Here is a 16,150-nt window from a genome sequence, read left to right on the forward strand (position 1 = left end):
TTGTAGCATATAAAATATGCAGCATATAAAGTGTCTGCACATGTCTGCAATGTTTGTATATTTATTGTGGATTAGTCAAATCTAAGAAAATCTGTATAAAATCCTCTCGCCTATCATATTTGACAGGAAGTTCATAAAATAACGTGAAAAAACTAAAAACAAAATGTATTTCTCAGAAATTTGCATGACAGCTCCAAAGCAATGGATGAAAGTACTTACGGAACAAAGTTCCATCTGCTTTGTTGCATAATGATTTATATTGAAAATTAAAGCAGAATTCTGTTTGCTACAGACCTACACATCCTTTGAAAACACAAATAAACCACAAATAAACCACATATTGTATATGCATGGAAAAAAAAGAAGACTGGGGATACTGGATCGCTTCTATGACATGGAATTTACATATTCAGCACATTCATAAGGGAAAAGCGAGGGGAATTGAATGTGGCTGCTTTCAGTCAAAGCTACTAAAAGCAAAAGAGCCTTGACAAAGAATAAATGAGTTTTAATGTATATTATTCAGTAATTGGCTGAAATTCCCTCCAAAGTCATTACATGTCCAAGAAACAACTGTGTCCCTAATTATTCTTACTCCACTGCACCTTTGAAATCTGCCTGCGCAACATACACAGCCTTGGCCTTCTGAACCTTCATTTTCCATGTGGGCTTTTCTCCAGTTCATGAGTAAATCAACTGGTGCATACTAATTGCTGTGTCTTTATGCCTGTGGCACAAGGAGAACCAGTACATGTGCAGATGTGTGTGACTCTGTGTGGGTGGGCGGAGGAGCCTCTGTTGGACCACGTATGTAGATGAGTTATTCCTAGAATTGCTGCAGGAAGAAAAAAAAAAAACCTTCAGTACAGTATATTCATTTAGACACTTTTCTTGTACCCCCCTCAAACACACACACACACACACACACACACACACTCCAAAGAGGTGAATGTACCTTCTTGTTCCTAAAGTGAATGCATTTGTTTTTAACAGCTGTGATGTGATCCACATTCACAGTAATCCAAAGTGATGTGTTTTTCCAAATCATAGATTAAATGGCAAATTTAAAAGTAAAATTAAAAAAAGAAAGAAAGAAAAAAAAAACTGGCAGATAGTTAATTACATGTCATCAGTGTTTCACCAACACTTCTGATGAGCTTGTGCTTGCCAGCCGTTCTGAGAAACCCACTTTGAGTTCCAACTGCCTTTCATTGTGTGTATTTTGTTAAAGGCACAAGGATGATGTCAGACATTTATTAAAAAGAAAATACGTCACAGCACGGTTTTCATTAACTGTCGGTTTGAGGTGCAGTTTGTAATCCCACATCAAGCCAGCAGCAACAGTTGTGCTAACGCTTCATGGAACCAGCCACAACTTTACTCTACTAGTAAGCGGAGTATCTTATGCAGGGTATAATTCAAATTAGGCCGTTAAAAACAAATATGTGTTGGTTTATCGAGCCACATGATGGTGACAAAGAAAATCATGAAATCACCTTTGAATCTATAAGAAGTTTTTATAAGGCTAAAACAAGATGATAATAGGGGGGTTTACACATGCTGGTAGGTTGATTTTGTATTAAAACCTGGCGAACTGCTTCTATTTTTGGTGCAAAGCTAAATGGCTGCAGGTGGAAGATTCAAATTTTTTGCAATTGCGAGACTGGTATCAATCTTCTCATCTAACTCTCAGGCAGAAAGGCAAATAAACAGATTTGCCAATATGGGAATAATACTACTAATGCTTAAATGTATTAGTCTTGGACAGCTGTTGATTAATGCAAAATCGGTGGGATCAACTTTGCCAGAAAAGAGTATTCCCTGCTCACCTCTCCTCCTTCCTGTGGAGTTAAATGAGATTCACCCAGGTCCAGATGATAACCACTCCTGACACTCCACTCATCTGAATTGCAAGTGGAAGGGACAAGACTTGCTTCGGGGAAAGGGGGTGACTCTGGAAGGAGAAACCATGGGTCAGTAGACTGATTTGATATTTTAAAGGTAAGAAGTGCCATAAAAAAAACAAAAAAAAAAAAAACAGAATGTAATGGAGAAATGAAATACTGTAGGAAAGAGGCCTGTACTAAAGTTAATATGAACGCATAGTTCCAAAAAAAATAGGATGAATGGAAAGACAATCAATCATAATCTTCTTCACATACCTTGACCAAAGAAATGGAAAAAAAAATAAACAGGAATTTACATCATCGCCATAGTACAACAGTTCTCTGCAGGACTGACTGGGGGTGTTTATGTTTATTTACACTTTGGGTCTATTCACTTCGCCAGGTGTCATGGTATGGCTGACAGATAATCTGAACCTTCATGATTCACTGGACCTGTTGATGGATTCACGGTTACTCAGTAAAAACAGAGCTGTGAGTTTCACTTCACACTGATGAAAGACAGACTGACCAGAGGAAAACTGGAGACAACTGACAAATCTCAGTCTCCTGGAAATCATGCAACTAAACTGCAACTGTGAGCCTAATAATTCTGTTGTGATCAAACATATTTTTTAAAAGAATGAAGCTCCACATTTATTGATGGAAAGTGGGTTACAAGCGACTTAGATTAGATTTTTCTCTATTAAACCAGCCCACAATGTTTCCCTGACCTGAACCCAGTGCTGTGATGAACCCAAGCATTAAATAGAAATGTAATTTCTGAGAAGAGGAAAAAGTCAACAAGAGATGAAGGAAGAAAAATGGTTTAAAAATACGGTCAGCGGCGAAAAAGAGCAAGTGTGTTGTTTTTTGTCACCCATAAAGCAATATCTCAGCATGTGATGTGTTACATGCAAATGAGCGACGGAGTGGAGACAGGTCGGTTAGGTCTGTCAACAGTAAAGTAACACTTGCTTTCGGAAATCTTTGCAGTAAGCCAACAGTCTGTTAGCTTAGAGCTGGAAAATGGAAACACGCCGTCTGTGACGAAATAACAAACTAAAACGCTTAAGCTCACTAACTAACACTTTATGTCTTTAATCTGTTCAATCCTGATGTGTAGAAACAACACTTTGGTGTTTTAAGATCATTTATGTGCAAGAAAACAATCCCATCCAATGACAATGTGTTGATTTATGGTGATCTTTGGATTATTAACCTAGAATAGTTTTAATGCCAAGCTAAGCTGCTGCTAGAAATAGATTACAGGAATGTGATGTGAGTCTTTGTCTGACAAAAAGTGAATGATTGTTATTCTGATAATGTCAGAATAAGTTTGAGCGTAAGAAGAAATGAGAGTCGTATTATCAGACCATGAAAACAAAAATAAATACTTGGAACAAGACAAACTGGAAAAAAAAAAGACAGGATACAGACAATGAGAGGAAATGTAGTTGTTATTTATTATCAATAGAGATATTTTAGCTTCTGCCATTTTCCCCAACTGAAGTTGATTCGCTCCACAGTGATCTTGTAGTGTAACGATTACTTGAACAGCAGGAAAGCGTTTCCCTGCAAAGAGTTAAACTCCACTTCAGTAATTTTGTTATGTTCCATGTCATTGCTTCTGGATTATCCCGTGACAGCCGAGATTGATTAATTGAACAAAAGATTCAGTCCTGATTGGGGCTGGAGCACCTCGAGTTCCTGAGAGGTTGGCTGTTCTGATGGCTTAGGGGAATAGAGAACTCCCACAGCTCTGCAAGGGAAGGAAAAAATTGAATTTCTGATGGAGACAGAGACTTTGCTTCTTTGTGCTTCTTGATATGTTCCGTCCATAGAGAGGAGCTTTCACTCTTCTCTGCTGCAGACAGCTCTAATAACAGGTCGAGTGCACTTGAGGGCAGAGTTAAAAACAGATCTGTGACCATGTGGATTTACTGTTTTTCTTCCCCTGAGCGTGTCCTTTGCCAAAATAAATGTAGTAAGAATTAGTGTAATACAGTGTAAAATCCACATTATTGTATCTATAAAAATTTGCCTATTACATAATGCACACGTTTATCCCTGAGGATAAAGGGATCAATGCTATTTTGACGGATTGCTTTTACCTTAAGACTAAGGTTATCAGTCTGTTAAAATCATGCAAATTTTCTGTACCCTACCAGCCATATTTCAGGTTAAAAGTGTTGTTGATTTACTTACTCGGGAGGTGCCCCGCTTTATATTTGTTTTTAAAACAAAAAGAGTACGTGTAGTTGGCTCATATGCCGACATGATGATTCCCCCACACTATAGGGGACCCGAGTGTATGAAGCTTAAATAACCTCCCAGCTATTTCAAGTGGCAGCCCACTAAAGACAGAAGAAGAAAATAAGACGTTAACATCAAGGGAGTAAGCAGCTTAATTCACACAGGATTATTCACCCCATCTGGGCTGAGTTCCAAATCCCAAAACTCATGGGAATGCAGAAAAGCAGCTGCTTGTCTAATGAGTCCGAACTGTTTGTGTAGTGGCTCCGACTGCTAAAAGTTGTCTCAACCATTTCATAAATTCAATGTTAGGCACTGATTAGGCTGGAAAATCCCTTGTTGTTTCCTGTTTATATGATTTATAATAGTAGAACGTCTATGTGATCTTGAGGGGTACGTGTTTGAAGGTGATGCATTTTCCCTCCCTAAGTGGCTTTTTCAACTGCGGTGGAGAACATGTTCTGTTTCTAGATATCTCAGATTGGCCACCGCATGTTTTACTTCCACAAAACGTCTTGCTACAGGGCTTTGTAAACCACCAGTGTGCACTGAGCTGCGGTGTTCCGCGATACAAGTTATCAGAGCTCTGTTTGTCTTTCTTACAAAAGCCAATCTTCAGGGGCACTTGAGCATGTAAATGCCATCAGCTTCAGAACAGGTAATCTTAACTTTTATCTTGATTATTCTACCTCCGACCTTATAGGACAGTTGAGACATGTGCTGTGTGTTACACATTATACATTATAATTACTTCACTGCTACTACACTGGTAATACATTTGACATGGCCTTGTATTGTCTTTCATACAGGAACTTTTTAGTTTTCTTTTTCTTTGTGGGCTGTCCATAAACTACTGAAGCACAGTCTCAAGTTATCAAGCTATTTCCTAGAATAGCGTATAGATGACCCACAGTATAAGAGGCTGAATTGCTAAATCAGATTTGGTTAAAAACAAACAAACACATTTTTTCCTGTATGAACTGAAAAGGCAACTTTAAATGTAACTTAAATGTTTCACTTGTAACCTACATAACAACAAAGACCACCTATGTTTAACATCCTTTTAAAGGTAGAACAATTATAGATAGAAGGTAAGATTATCTACAACTGATGTCCTTTATAAGCCCATGTGCCCCTGCAGATTTGCGTAAAGTGTGAAATGTGAACCTTTTGGAATGAGGTTTTATGGTTGTTCTCAATAAAGACATAAATGATCAGAATTGTTTTGTGTTATTATTTTAGGCACATCATATTTGTTAATACTCTTGACGTAGATAAGGATCAGATTAGACAAATCTATGCAGAAAATCTTTCTTGCCAATTTTTGCAGGAAAGCCAAACAGAGCCCTATAAGCTTGTACTGCAGAGGACTGCAACTCATTATGCACTGGTGATTTAAAAAGCCCTGTAGCAAGACAGACTTTATACAAGCACTTAAAATACACTGTTGCCAATCTGAGAAATCTAGGAAAATGAACATGTGTACTATATTGGCTTCATGACCTTTAAACTAGACCTCCCTCAAGACCGAATGAAGATTTTTCTGTTAACCTTTCTTCACTTCTTCTGTTAATTGTCATTGTCCAGCTTTTTTTCCTAAAGGCACGATGTCAGTATGATGTTGATTTCGTTGATTTTGTTTTTACAGTTCCAGGTTTGAATTCTCCCCCTAGTTTACTATCTATGATTGTCTTTTTGTTGCTGCAATTACTTTTAATTGTGTTTTTTTATTTGTCTGTTTGTTTTATTTATTTTGCACGTGTGCAGCTACTGATGCACATCAGAGATCAGAAATATCTGACTGCATGTTCGGGGTCAAAGCTTTTTGCGACTCACAAAGCCAAATGTAAACAATTAACATGGTTGACTGCGAGACAACCCATGGATGTGTGGCAGACACTGTGTAAACATGACTAGCTTCTGCACATTAGCAACAATGCAGGGTTATTGAAGGTTATTGAAGGAGGAGAGAGAAATCAAGAGCAGCAACAAGCAGCAGACAAAGCACAGGGCAGGTTGGTAGGGCCAGAAGAAAGGCTCGGAGAGATGGAGACAGAAGAAGAAGAAGTACAACCCCAGGAGAAAGAGGACTCAAAGTCAGTAGTGGCAAAAAAAAAAATAGATGGAGAGGAGAGGAGAAGAAGAGGGGGTGTCTGACTCCTAGATTTTGGAAAATCTAAGAACTACAAGTAGATCTGAAGATTAAATTATCTCTTAGCATGTGCACTTTGTGTGTAAATGGCAAGGATTTTAAATTTAAAGCTAATGTAAGAAACATTTGATCTCTCTCTAAATCCGAGTCTAAGTCCAGTCAGAACTCTGAACTGGTGGCTTTTTAGGGAATTATTGGGGCATCCCATGTCACCGCTAAGTCATCTAGCATCAGTTCAAGTAGCCACAGGCTGTCACCAAATCCATTCCACTATTTGGTCACGTCGTTTCTCCTCCTCTAATGTACCTACTTTTAATACATTACTGATGCACCAAATGCAGTGGTGCTAAGTAGTCCTGAAGGCTGTTGTTTGTTCCCATTCCCAAACAGAATGCTGCGCTATGCTTGATGAAACATTGCCTTCAGTGCATTTTAATTATACTTTTGTGGATATATTGTTCTAGAGGGTCCAGGCAACTAATGTCACATAAGAGATCATATGCAGAAAAATGTTGAAAACATTCTTGTGATAAAAAGTTGAACAGCAAAGAGATGAAAGGATGAAAGGAGGAATGATGCAAAGACAGAGTGTGTGAGATTTCTGTGCCTGACAGGAACATGTTTTTTTAATCTAACGCTGCAGTGAGAAACTCTGGGAAACACCATTCAAACCAGTTCATACTTTGAAATGAAAGAATGCATTGACTGAGGCTGTAGATAATATCTAAGAGACTCACAAATTGCACAATGATAAAAGTGTCACAAATGAAGAACTGCCTTGAGCATTGCCACAGATAAAGCCTAGGAGGGCACAAGACAGCAGATCTGGGAATCACAGAGTTAAAAAAATGTTAAATTACCATTCCTTGTCCATTGTATTTGAAGAAAGACAACAGAAAACGCCTAATCTGTTTCACATGTTGACACAGCAGTCACAGAGAGGCATGACAGCTGGCTCACAGCTGAGGCTGAAGTATAGAGGACTCAGACTATACGCCACATTAAGTCATACGTGTGCCTCCTGGACATGGCAGCCGTCATAGTCATTTAAGAGAGATTTATCTCTGTCCCCCTCATAGACGCTCCTGTGACATTTTCATTTGTCACATGGCAGCAAATCACGGGGTCAGTCATGGGCACTGATGCTTCCATTTTCTGGTGCCACTGTGGTATTACCTGAAACCTGGTGTCGTCAAATAACTCATCCATACTGACAGGAGGACAGACAGAGGCTAATTTAATCAAAGAGAGTGGAAGAGTTTGAGAGAAAGATGGTTACACAGTGAAACACTGATATGACACAAACCAAAGTGAGCTGCTCTTGGCTGGACAGCAGATTACAAGGGACGGTGTTTGTATGTTTTATGGAATTATTGGATGGATGAATGGATCCAACCATCTACCATGGATGGATGGGACATGAAGCTAGCAGTAAACCTGAGAAGATGGGATATAGGAGAAGAAATAGTGACACAAAACTAAAGGAGAAATGGTCATGAACTGAATGAAGGAGTAAGTCTGAGCTTGGAAGACTCTCTGACAGCACTAAGCACATACTTTGGCTATGCTCACTCACATATCTAATGTAAATTAAGGATTAGATGCAGTTGGAGAGTCAGAGGATCAGCTGGTAGTACAGTTGTCCATGATCTGTAGGGTTAATGGTCCAACTCCCAGCTCCTCCTGGCCAGATGTCAAGGTGTCCCTGGACAAGATACTGAAACCCTGTGGTAGTGCCATCATCTATGTGCAGCTGTCCAACAATGATTTTCCCATGGGGATCAATACAAGTAAAAATGTGTGTGTGTGGTTGGGGGGGGGGTGTTTTAAGTCATTGTGTCAAGCAAATGAGATATTACGGCTAAAAATTAGACAAACATTGTAAGATTTGAGGTTTTCCAGTGTAGCATGTCTTTTTTTATGTGTATATGTATGTTTGCTTACATAGGTGTTTTCTTCTGTTTCTTTCTGCTAAACTGAGCTATCCACAGCTAACTCAGCACAGGCTGTTAAGCTTATCCTACACGTAGTTGACGGGTCCCACGGGACTGTTGTAGTGATCTTCTCGAATAACTCTCTGCTAAAGACTGTAAAAGTGCATCTATCAAAAATGTGTTGAGGAATTTGCTCTAGTCTCTGTGCACTGAATGGCTGGAAAATATGTGCTTATAGTAAATTGCCTAATTAAAATTACTTATTGTGCTACTTTTGTTACTTTAATTTATTAGATGCATGGATGAATACCAATATTTACTAAGTGCTATAGTCTCCGTAAGCATTTAGTGGTGATACATTAGAATACAAAATAAAAACAAATAGCTTGTGGTCCAGATGGCCATTTGTTTGGCTTTGAGAAACCCAATGGTGCCAGTTGTGTCTCAGCCAAGCTCTCATCAGCTTTTGGCACATTTCTTAAGCCCGAGCATTTGGATTTAATTGCAGCTACAATCAAACCTCTAACAGATAAAACGTGCGGCTCTGACAACACGAAGGAAAGCGGTCATAAAAGCGCACAAGGACACCGACAGCTATATAGTCAGAGGAAGTGACCTCGGGGATGTAAAGAAGCAGAGAGAGAACACTTAACAAGAGAATATAACAAGTGAGCTACTTAATCGATGCGTAGGAGAGGTGGGTGCATGTTTAAGTGGAAAGAGAACTAAAAAGGAAAATGCAAACATGGCCAGATGAAGGCAGGTAGGCAGAGGTAGCCAGGTGGATGCTGACTTGAACTGAGTCTGTCAAACACTGCTGCTCTGACTCTAATTATTCATTAGCCCCCTAAGTCACTGATCAAACATTTACATCCTCCTCCTCGGGTGCTTCACAAACGTCTCCATTTGTCTCTTTCAGTGTCAGGGAGTGTGTGTGTGTGTGTGTGTGTGTGTGTGTGTGTGTGTGTGCACTCCAATTCATTTGATTCGTAAGGTGAATGCTTGGATGTGATTATGTCAGCCTTTATGTTCCTTCCACAGCTTCATCTGCTTCTGCCAGTTGATCCTCAAATATAGCCATCAGAGCATGAAATCAAGAATAAGAATGCTTTATGAGTACAATTTGTTGCTGATGCACCAAATAACCTTGGAGAGCAGTTATTTCTGCAGCTTGTTAGTGACCAGTTAATGTCATTAGTCAGCACTGGGGGAGGCAGACGGAGAAAGCAATAGGCTGCAGAAGTGCACACATTGGAATCTCGCAAGGCATTGTTAGGTAGTACACACTCAGTTTCCATCTCTGCCATCTGTGAAATCTTTTTTGCACATGCTGGAGGTCCTACAGCAAGGTCCTCGGAGGTTGGATTGCATAATTGGAGTTGAAGCTGTAAGAATACAGAGCTAAAAGAGATTAATCACTGAATGTCAGCAGCGCTGGAGCTGAATAAATGACTGTTCAGCTTTGAGCTGTGGTTGATTGCTATGGGTGAATAACTAATCATCATCACCACCTCCATCAAGCCTACCAATACCATGATCCTGCTCATTTCAATTAATCAACTTTAAGAGCAGTGATAGAAATGTGGACAGCAGCAGCACTATAGGGTTAAATTCATAAACCACAAGGGAAAGACAAGATGAAGTTTTATAGCAAAAAACAAGATCGAAAATTTCAAAATCGTCCTTCCTCTCACGTAGAAGTCATAAATGGGATGGGGATTTAATGGGCGTGAAGACAGAGAGTGGAGATAGAGCTCAGAGGAAACTAATGCACATGATGACACTGATGCAAGGGAACGGCGTTGGATGTGAAAAGAAAGAGTGCAAGAGGGAATGAGACAGACTGCGGAGAGCTTCGAAGCCCAGAAGGAGATGTGGTGTCAGTGCAAATTGGAGGAGATGGAGCCAGATAGAGATTAAGGGGCAAACAATACAAATATGTGGGAGCAGAAGAATTAGAAAAAAAAGAAGTCACACTGGATGTGTATGTGTATGTGTATGTATGTGTGTGAAGGTGGAGGTGGAGGTGGGGAGCAGTGTAAAAAGAGGGGAGACATGCAACACTAATGAGAGGGTGAATGGAATAATCAGAGAGGGAGGGGAGGAGGTCTGCACGGAGGCTGTGTGGGGAGATGAATACAGCTGTGCAGAGAGACAGAGGGAGACGCACCAGTGGTAAAACAACCAACACTAGCCCACGCACCAGGACCAAATAACAGAAGCAGCTGTGATTTATTGGTAAATGGAGAACACTGGGATTTAATCAGCAATAACCTGAGGAACAGCAGCTCTCTCAGCCGCTGGGACAGAGAGAGCAAGTCAGAAGAGTGGAGGAGGAAACAAAGGAAAGAAGAGGAGTGACCTGAAGTGCCAAACAAAAACTGAAACAGGTAGGAGAAAGATAAGAGTGAGAGAGAGAGAGAGAGATGGAGACTCTAATTCTGAGTATGAGTGAAATGATTGTATGAAAAAATAATAAGGATGAAAAGATGTATTTTTATATTTGAGTGTGCATGTACTGACAACTCTAGGCAAATGAAATGTGGAGTAGAAGTGAGAAAATAAAAAAAGATTTAAAAAAAAACACCAAATGATAAACTTAATTAACTAATTTAATCAGAACTGTGTCAGAAAAGAAAAAGAATCTAATAAAAGATTATTATGAAAAGAAATAGCGCTCATGTGTAGCTTCATCATTTGTAATGACAGCTCTGTGTGAATAATACATTGAATATTCGATGGAGTTGCTTTGCAGACATATGGCCAACATGGAAATGTAACATGCTTGGGGAGCTGGAAACACAAACTCATTTCATGATAGATTTGATGTAAGTAAGAGGTAAAGGCTGCTGAAGTCTGTGACTGACAGCAAGATTTATTTGTGAGAAGGGTAGGGAGGGTAGTGGTGGTGAGGGGAGTCCGTAATGAGTTATAGACAGGATTAGTTATCAGGTAGGTAATGGATACATCAGTCAGCAGGTGTCAGGCTGTGTGACACACTAGCATGCAGAAAACACACCAAAATAAATGTAAATATAAGAGTGCATTCATGCAGCTTTATCTAGACACTAAATTTAAATGTTTATGTGTGTGTGTGCATACGTATGTTTGGCAACGAGTGAGCGTGAAATCCAGCATCTGTTAATGTATTCATGGAAACAGGGAGGCGTAGATCAATACAAGTATCCAGTGCATTTATCATGCACAGGGGCAGGGAGAGCACCGTTTTATATCAGCAGACGCTTGAGGACGGCTGCTGTGTGGCAGATTTCCCCTGAGGTTCGCGGTCACGTTCAGTGAGGTGCTGCCACCCCATGGTGAAACGGTGCAATCCCGTTAAACCTGCGGGGGAGTGATTTGCAGACACTGCTTCATGTTTGGGTCTCTGTCGTATTTCTCCGAGCAGAGTTGCTGACCTCTGCCTGCCCCCGCCCCCCCCATAATGCCTGCCCAGCTGTACACTCTACTGACTGTCTGCATGATCTTCACACAGGGGTGAGTCCATACAGGGTTAAAGAAACACACCTAGGGTTAAGAGAGCACGCTCACGTTCATATTTCCATTCATGTGCATTTTTCCACATGTGCTTTGATTCCTTGTTGATCTCTCTCTATTGTAATACAGTGCTTGTATGTTTCCCAACCACCACTGGGGCGAATGGAACGACTCTCAGCTGCAGCCCACAATTCAGAGGCTGATGAAAGGCTACAACCGCTACCTCAGACCCAATTTCAACGGTAAAAGAAGCAGTTTGAGAAGAAGTTGTTTTTTTCACCTGAGTTGTGTTTTTCTTTGTCAAGGCAGGTAGTGCTCGTGTGTGTTTGTGTGTGTGTGTCCTACATGGCCCATTTCCAAAGCTTCCTGTGTTCCTGTCCTTGATAGAAGGTCCCGTGGAAATTGGAATGAGCCTGGATATCGCCAGCATTGATGCCATCTCTGAAATCAATATGGTATAACTGCTCTTTCTGTAATTTCTTTGTGTGTGTGTGTGTGTGTGTGTGTGTGTGTGTGAATGAGTGTGTAAATACCTAGGAGAAAGGGTCAAATAAATAGAAGCTTTATTTTTCTCTCTCTCTCCATGATTTTGTAGGACTACACTGCGACTATCTTCCTCCGTCAGCGCTGGCGTGATTCCAGGCTGGTGTTCCCGGGAAATGAGAGTGTCAGTGTGGATGGACGCCTGGTGTCACTGCTGTGGATCCCTGATACCTTCATCCCAGACTCCAAACGCTCCTTCCTGCATGACGTCACAGTGGAAAACCGCCTCATACGCATCTTCAGTAATGGAACAGTTCTCTACGCCCTGCGGTACTTAAAAAAAAAAAAAAAAGAAAAACTGTTGAAAGGTTTAATCGTATTGATTTGACATTTAGCGACATTTGATGTGCCACAAAATAAACTTTTTAAATGCTGCTGCGCTTGTAGCAAGAAAATTGGCCTGAAAGAATGGAAAATTAAAGGGTACATGGGAGAAATGATGACGAAGAAGATGAAAAACACACAACCGAAATCACAGAAACACATTTTTCTTGCTGTTATCATGATTGTTGTGGCAATCAACCGTGAATTGGCCTTGGGTTCTACGAAGGATAAAAAAACCCCACTTGTGTCTTATGACTCAGTCATATAACTTCAGGGAATGCCGGTGAATCCCTGCATTACTCATGCCCTTCAAACTGTTACGATTTTATTAGTGAAGATTTGTCCCCTACGGCCACAGCAAAAATGTCTAATCTGTTATGTCAAATTGATACTTAAATTATGACTAGACAGAGCGTTGGACATGTAGTGTGTGGTTCAGTCACTTCTTGACTATGACTATTAAGTATGTAATTATATGTTGGTAATTGAATATTACATAATGATTATATAGTTAGTATTTTTTTGCAAAAATACAAAGGGCTGAGAACGCTGTGTTGCCCTTTGTGATATTTCTAGCTTCAGAAAGATTTAATAATGTCACTGAATGCCAACAAGTCAGCAGCTATTTGATAATCAAGGCATCAAACAGAGAAATGTCCAATGTTGACACTTTGGAGATGAACGTTTGTTCTTTTGATCGTCGCTCTGGGGAAGAAGATTCAGTAATAATTAATCACTCTGTCGTACATCAAGTGAGTCCTTTGGGGGACGTCTGTGAAGGTCGGTAATGATTTTTCTCTGAATGCACAACAGCATCACAGCTACGATTGCCTGCAACATGGATCTGACCAAATACCCGATGGACAGACAGGTGTGCACCCTGCAGCTGGAAAGCTGTGAGTAATACCTGTGAGGTGCACCCCCCCCCCTCCCCATCCTATCAACCCCCCCATCAACCCTTCATCAACTGTATAGACATCTTCATCTCATCACAACCATTTTCATCAGTATCAGCATAGTGAGTATTAAACTGCACAGACAACGTTAGGCTCAGCAGGTTGAATTCACTGAAATGTAAATATTCTACCCGTATCTTTATATCTATGTGTGTGTGTGTGTGTGTGTGTGTGTGTGTGTGTGTGTGTGGTCAGGGGGATACAACCTGCAGGATGTGGTATTCTACTGGACCAGAGGGGAATGATTCAGTGAAGGGTCTGAACACGCTGCGGCTGGCTCAGTACAGTGTAGAGAGCTACTACACGTCAGTGTCAGAGGCCGTGTATGAAACAGGTACAGCGCTTTTAACCCGCAGAATGCCGTATGAAGTGACGTATCAAAAAAAGTATTGTCTTCTTTCTCTTTTTAAGAAGTGTTTCTGTCTCTGGTTCCAGGACAGTACCCCAAGCTGGTGCTGCATTTCGCACTGCGTCGAAACGTGCTGTTCTTTATCTTGGAGACGTATGTTCCTTCCATTCTGCTCGTGGTCCTCTCCTGGGTCTCTTTCTGGATCAGTCAGTCTTCTGTACCAGCTAGGACATGCATTGGTCAGTGCCAAGTATTCATCTACTATAATATTTTTCACAGCATGGGGGCTGTTACTGATTGGTTCCCTTGAGCTTGAAGCAGTTTATAGTAAACACCCATTGCAGAATAATTAGACTTTATAATAACTGTCATGAACAAAATGCACACACATAATGACAATGGTAAACACAGTATTAACAAACAAATAATATCAAGTAAAAAAAATAGAGATATAGATCAGAAAATCTGAATATGTAAAGGAAGACCAAACTAAAAATGAAACTGTCTACATTTGAATAAATTATTATGGAATAAGTAATGAATGGCATGTGATCTATTCCTATAGGAGTGACTACAGTCTTGACAATGACCACTCTGATGATGGGTGCCCGCACTTCCCTGCCCAATGCCAACTGCTTCATAAAGGCCATCGATGTGTATTTGGGCATCTGTTTCACCTTCATCTTTGGTGCTCTGCTGGAATACGCCTGTGCTCATTTTTACACCATGCAGCACCAGACCTTAGAGGACTTGCACAGGGTGAGCAACATGTTTCCTCTTGTACATGATAAAAAATAAAACTCAAGTTAAAATGTTACATAATGAAAACACTGGAAGCGTCTGTCTTTCTGTTTATTCATCAGGAGCTTCTGAGGGAGTTCAGTGAATCCAATGGAAACGGCTCCATCCCCATCGTCAGCTCCACCCAACCGAACCAGTCTGTGGAGGTGGAGTCCACTACCGAGGGGTCAGTGACCAGTAACAATAAGAACCATGATGAATCAAAAGACAAGGTGCCAGAACAGGGCTGCGGCCTATCCTCAGTGAAAGATGCATCGCGCAGGGCGGCGTCAGTCTTCATTGTGAAGAACCCACACAACATCGATCGCCATGCCCGCACTCTTTTCCCTACGGCCTTTCTCTTCGTGAATATCCTCTACTGGCTTTACTATCTCCTCCTCTGAGTGCTGGCTTCAAGCTGCCACGCAGTTAATTTCACCACCGTGATGCTGCTCTACCTCCTCATTTAAGATCCAAAACCAGTCAACGCCGCCTGGATCAAAACTGATCATCCAACCCTTTGGTTTGAGCCTTTTTGGAGCACACAAATGAAACCTTTGTTGTTGTTTTATTCTCACTGATAGGGCTACAAAATGATTACAAAGCAAATTTTTTAAACCATATTCTGAACATGAAGCCTGTATTTTTCTCTTTAGTGTCAAAAATCCATAGAACAAATGAGGATGTGTTAACTAGCCTGCCTGATCTGCATCACACTGTACTGTGCTGCACTGAATTGCCTTCATGAAGTGATGTGCATTTTTCTTGCATTGGTTTTCATACTCTGTTCACATGAGACCCCCCTCCCCTTTGGATATTTACTTCACGTTATACGAGATTAAAAGTCAGTAACTGAAAGTGTGCTTTAATAAGAGGAAGCAATGGAAAAAAGTATGAAGACAGTATGAAATGTTTTATTCCCTTAGTTACGTAGGAGAACAGTAAAGTGCAAAAGTCAACAATATGTTCAGCAGAAACGTTGTACAATGACCTATAGAGGAGATCTCACTAGGAAAAGGCTGGATTGCCTAATAGCATCTCTTTGTTAGTCACCTAATTTTCTCTAGAAAGGTTTTCAACAGTGGGCATCATGGAGTCAAGCGGTTGTAGGATTTGGCCCCAACCAAATAATTTAGCAGATGGTTTCATTGACTACACACACACAGCTTCAACCTGAGGGGAGAAGGGAATACAGTAAATGCAGTCATAGAAAATAGTTTCTTCCATTGGCACACAGCCAAATACCCAGTGCAGTTATGTGTTATGATGTGATAAGAAATGAATCCTTTAACAGTATGAAAGTATAAAAAGTACAAACAGTAGTCATGGCTCACTATGTACAGGCAGAACTGAACAGAGCAACATGGCGTTTGAAAAAGGGACTTCGTGGCTTATTATTTCCCTACATGTCACATTTCATAGGTCATCTTTCCCCACATGGCATCTTCACAATTAAACATTTTCAGAAAATGCAACGC

General features: G+C 40.6%; 1 protein-coding gene across 1 annotated transcript; it reads left to right on the forward strand.

Annotated features, from left to right (window-relative positions):
• The first annotated feature begins 1,849 nt into the window (after positions 1-1,849).
• On the forward strand, positions 1,850-15,458 carry gabrp (gamma-aminobutyric acid type A receptor subunit pi). Its single transcript, XM_026357413.1, is given in 11 exon segments — positions 1,850-2,001; positions 2,290-11,720; positions 11,850-11,962; positions 12,108-12,175; positions 12,316-12,533; positions 13,401-13,483; positions 13,739-13,776; positions 13,778-13,877; positions 13,979-14,131; positions 14,458-14,651; positions 14,756-15,458. Coding segments are annotated over 10 exon segments (1,341 nt in total). The 5' UTR covers positions 1,850-2,001; positions 2,290-11,667; the 3' UTR covers positions 15,077-15,458.
• The last annotated feature ends 692 nt before the right edge of the window (positions 15,459-16,150 follow it).

Source organism: Anabas testudineus, chromosome 10 (genome assembly GCF_900324465.2).
Source record: "Anabas testudineus chromosome 10, fAnaTes1.2, whole genome shotgun sequence".
NCBI classification, from domain to species: Eukaryota; Metazoa; Chordata; class Actinopteri; order Anabantiformes; family Anabantidae; genus Anabas; species Anabas testudineus.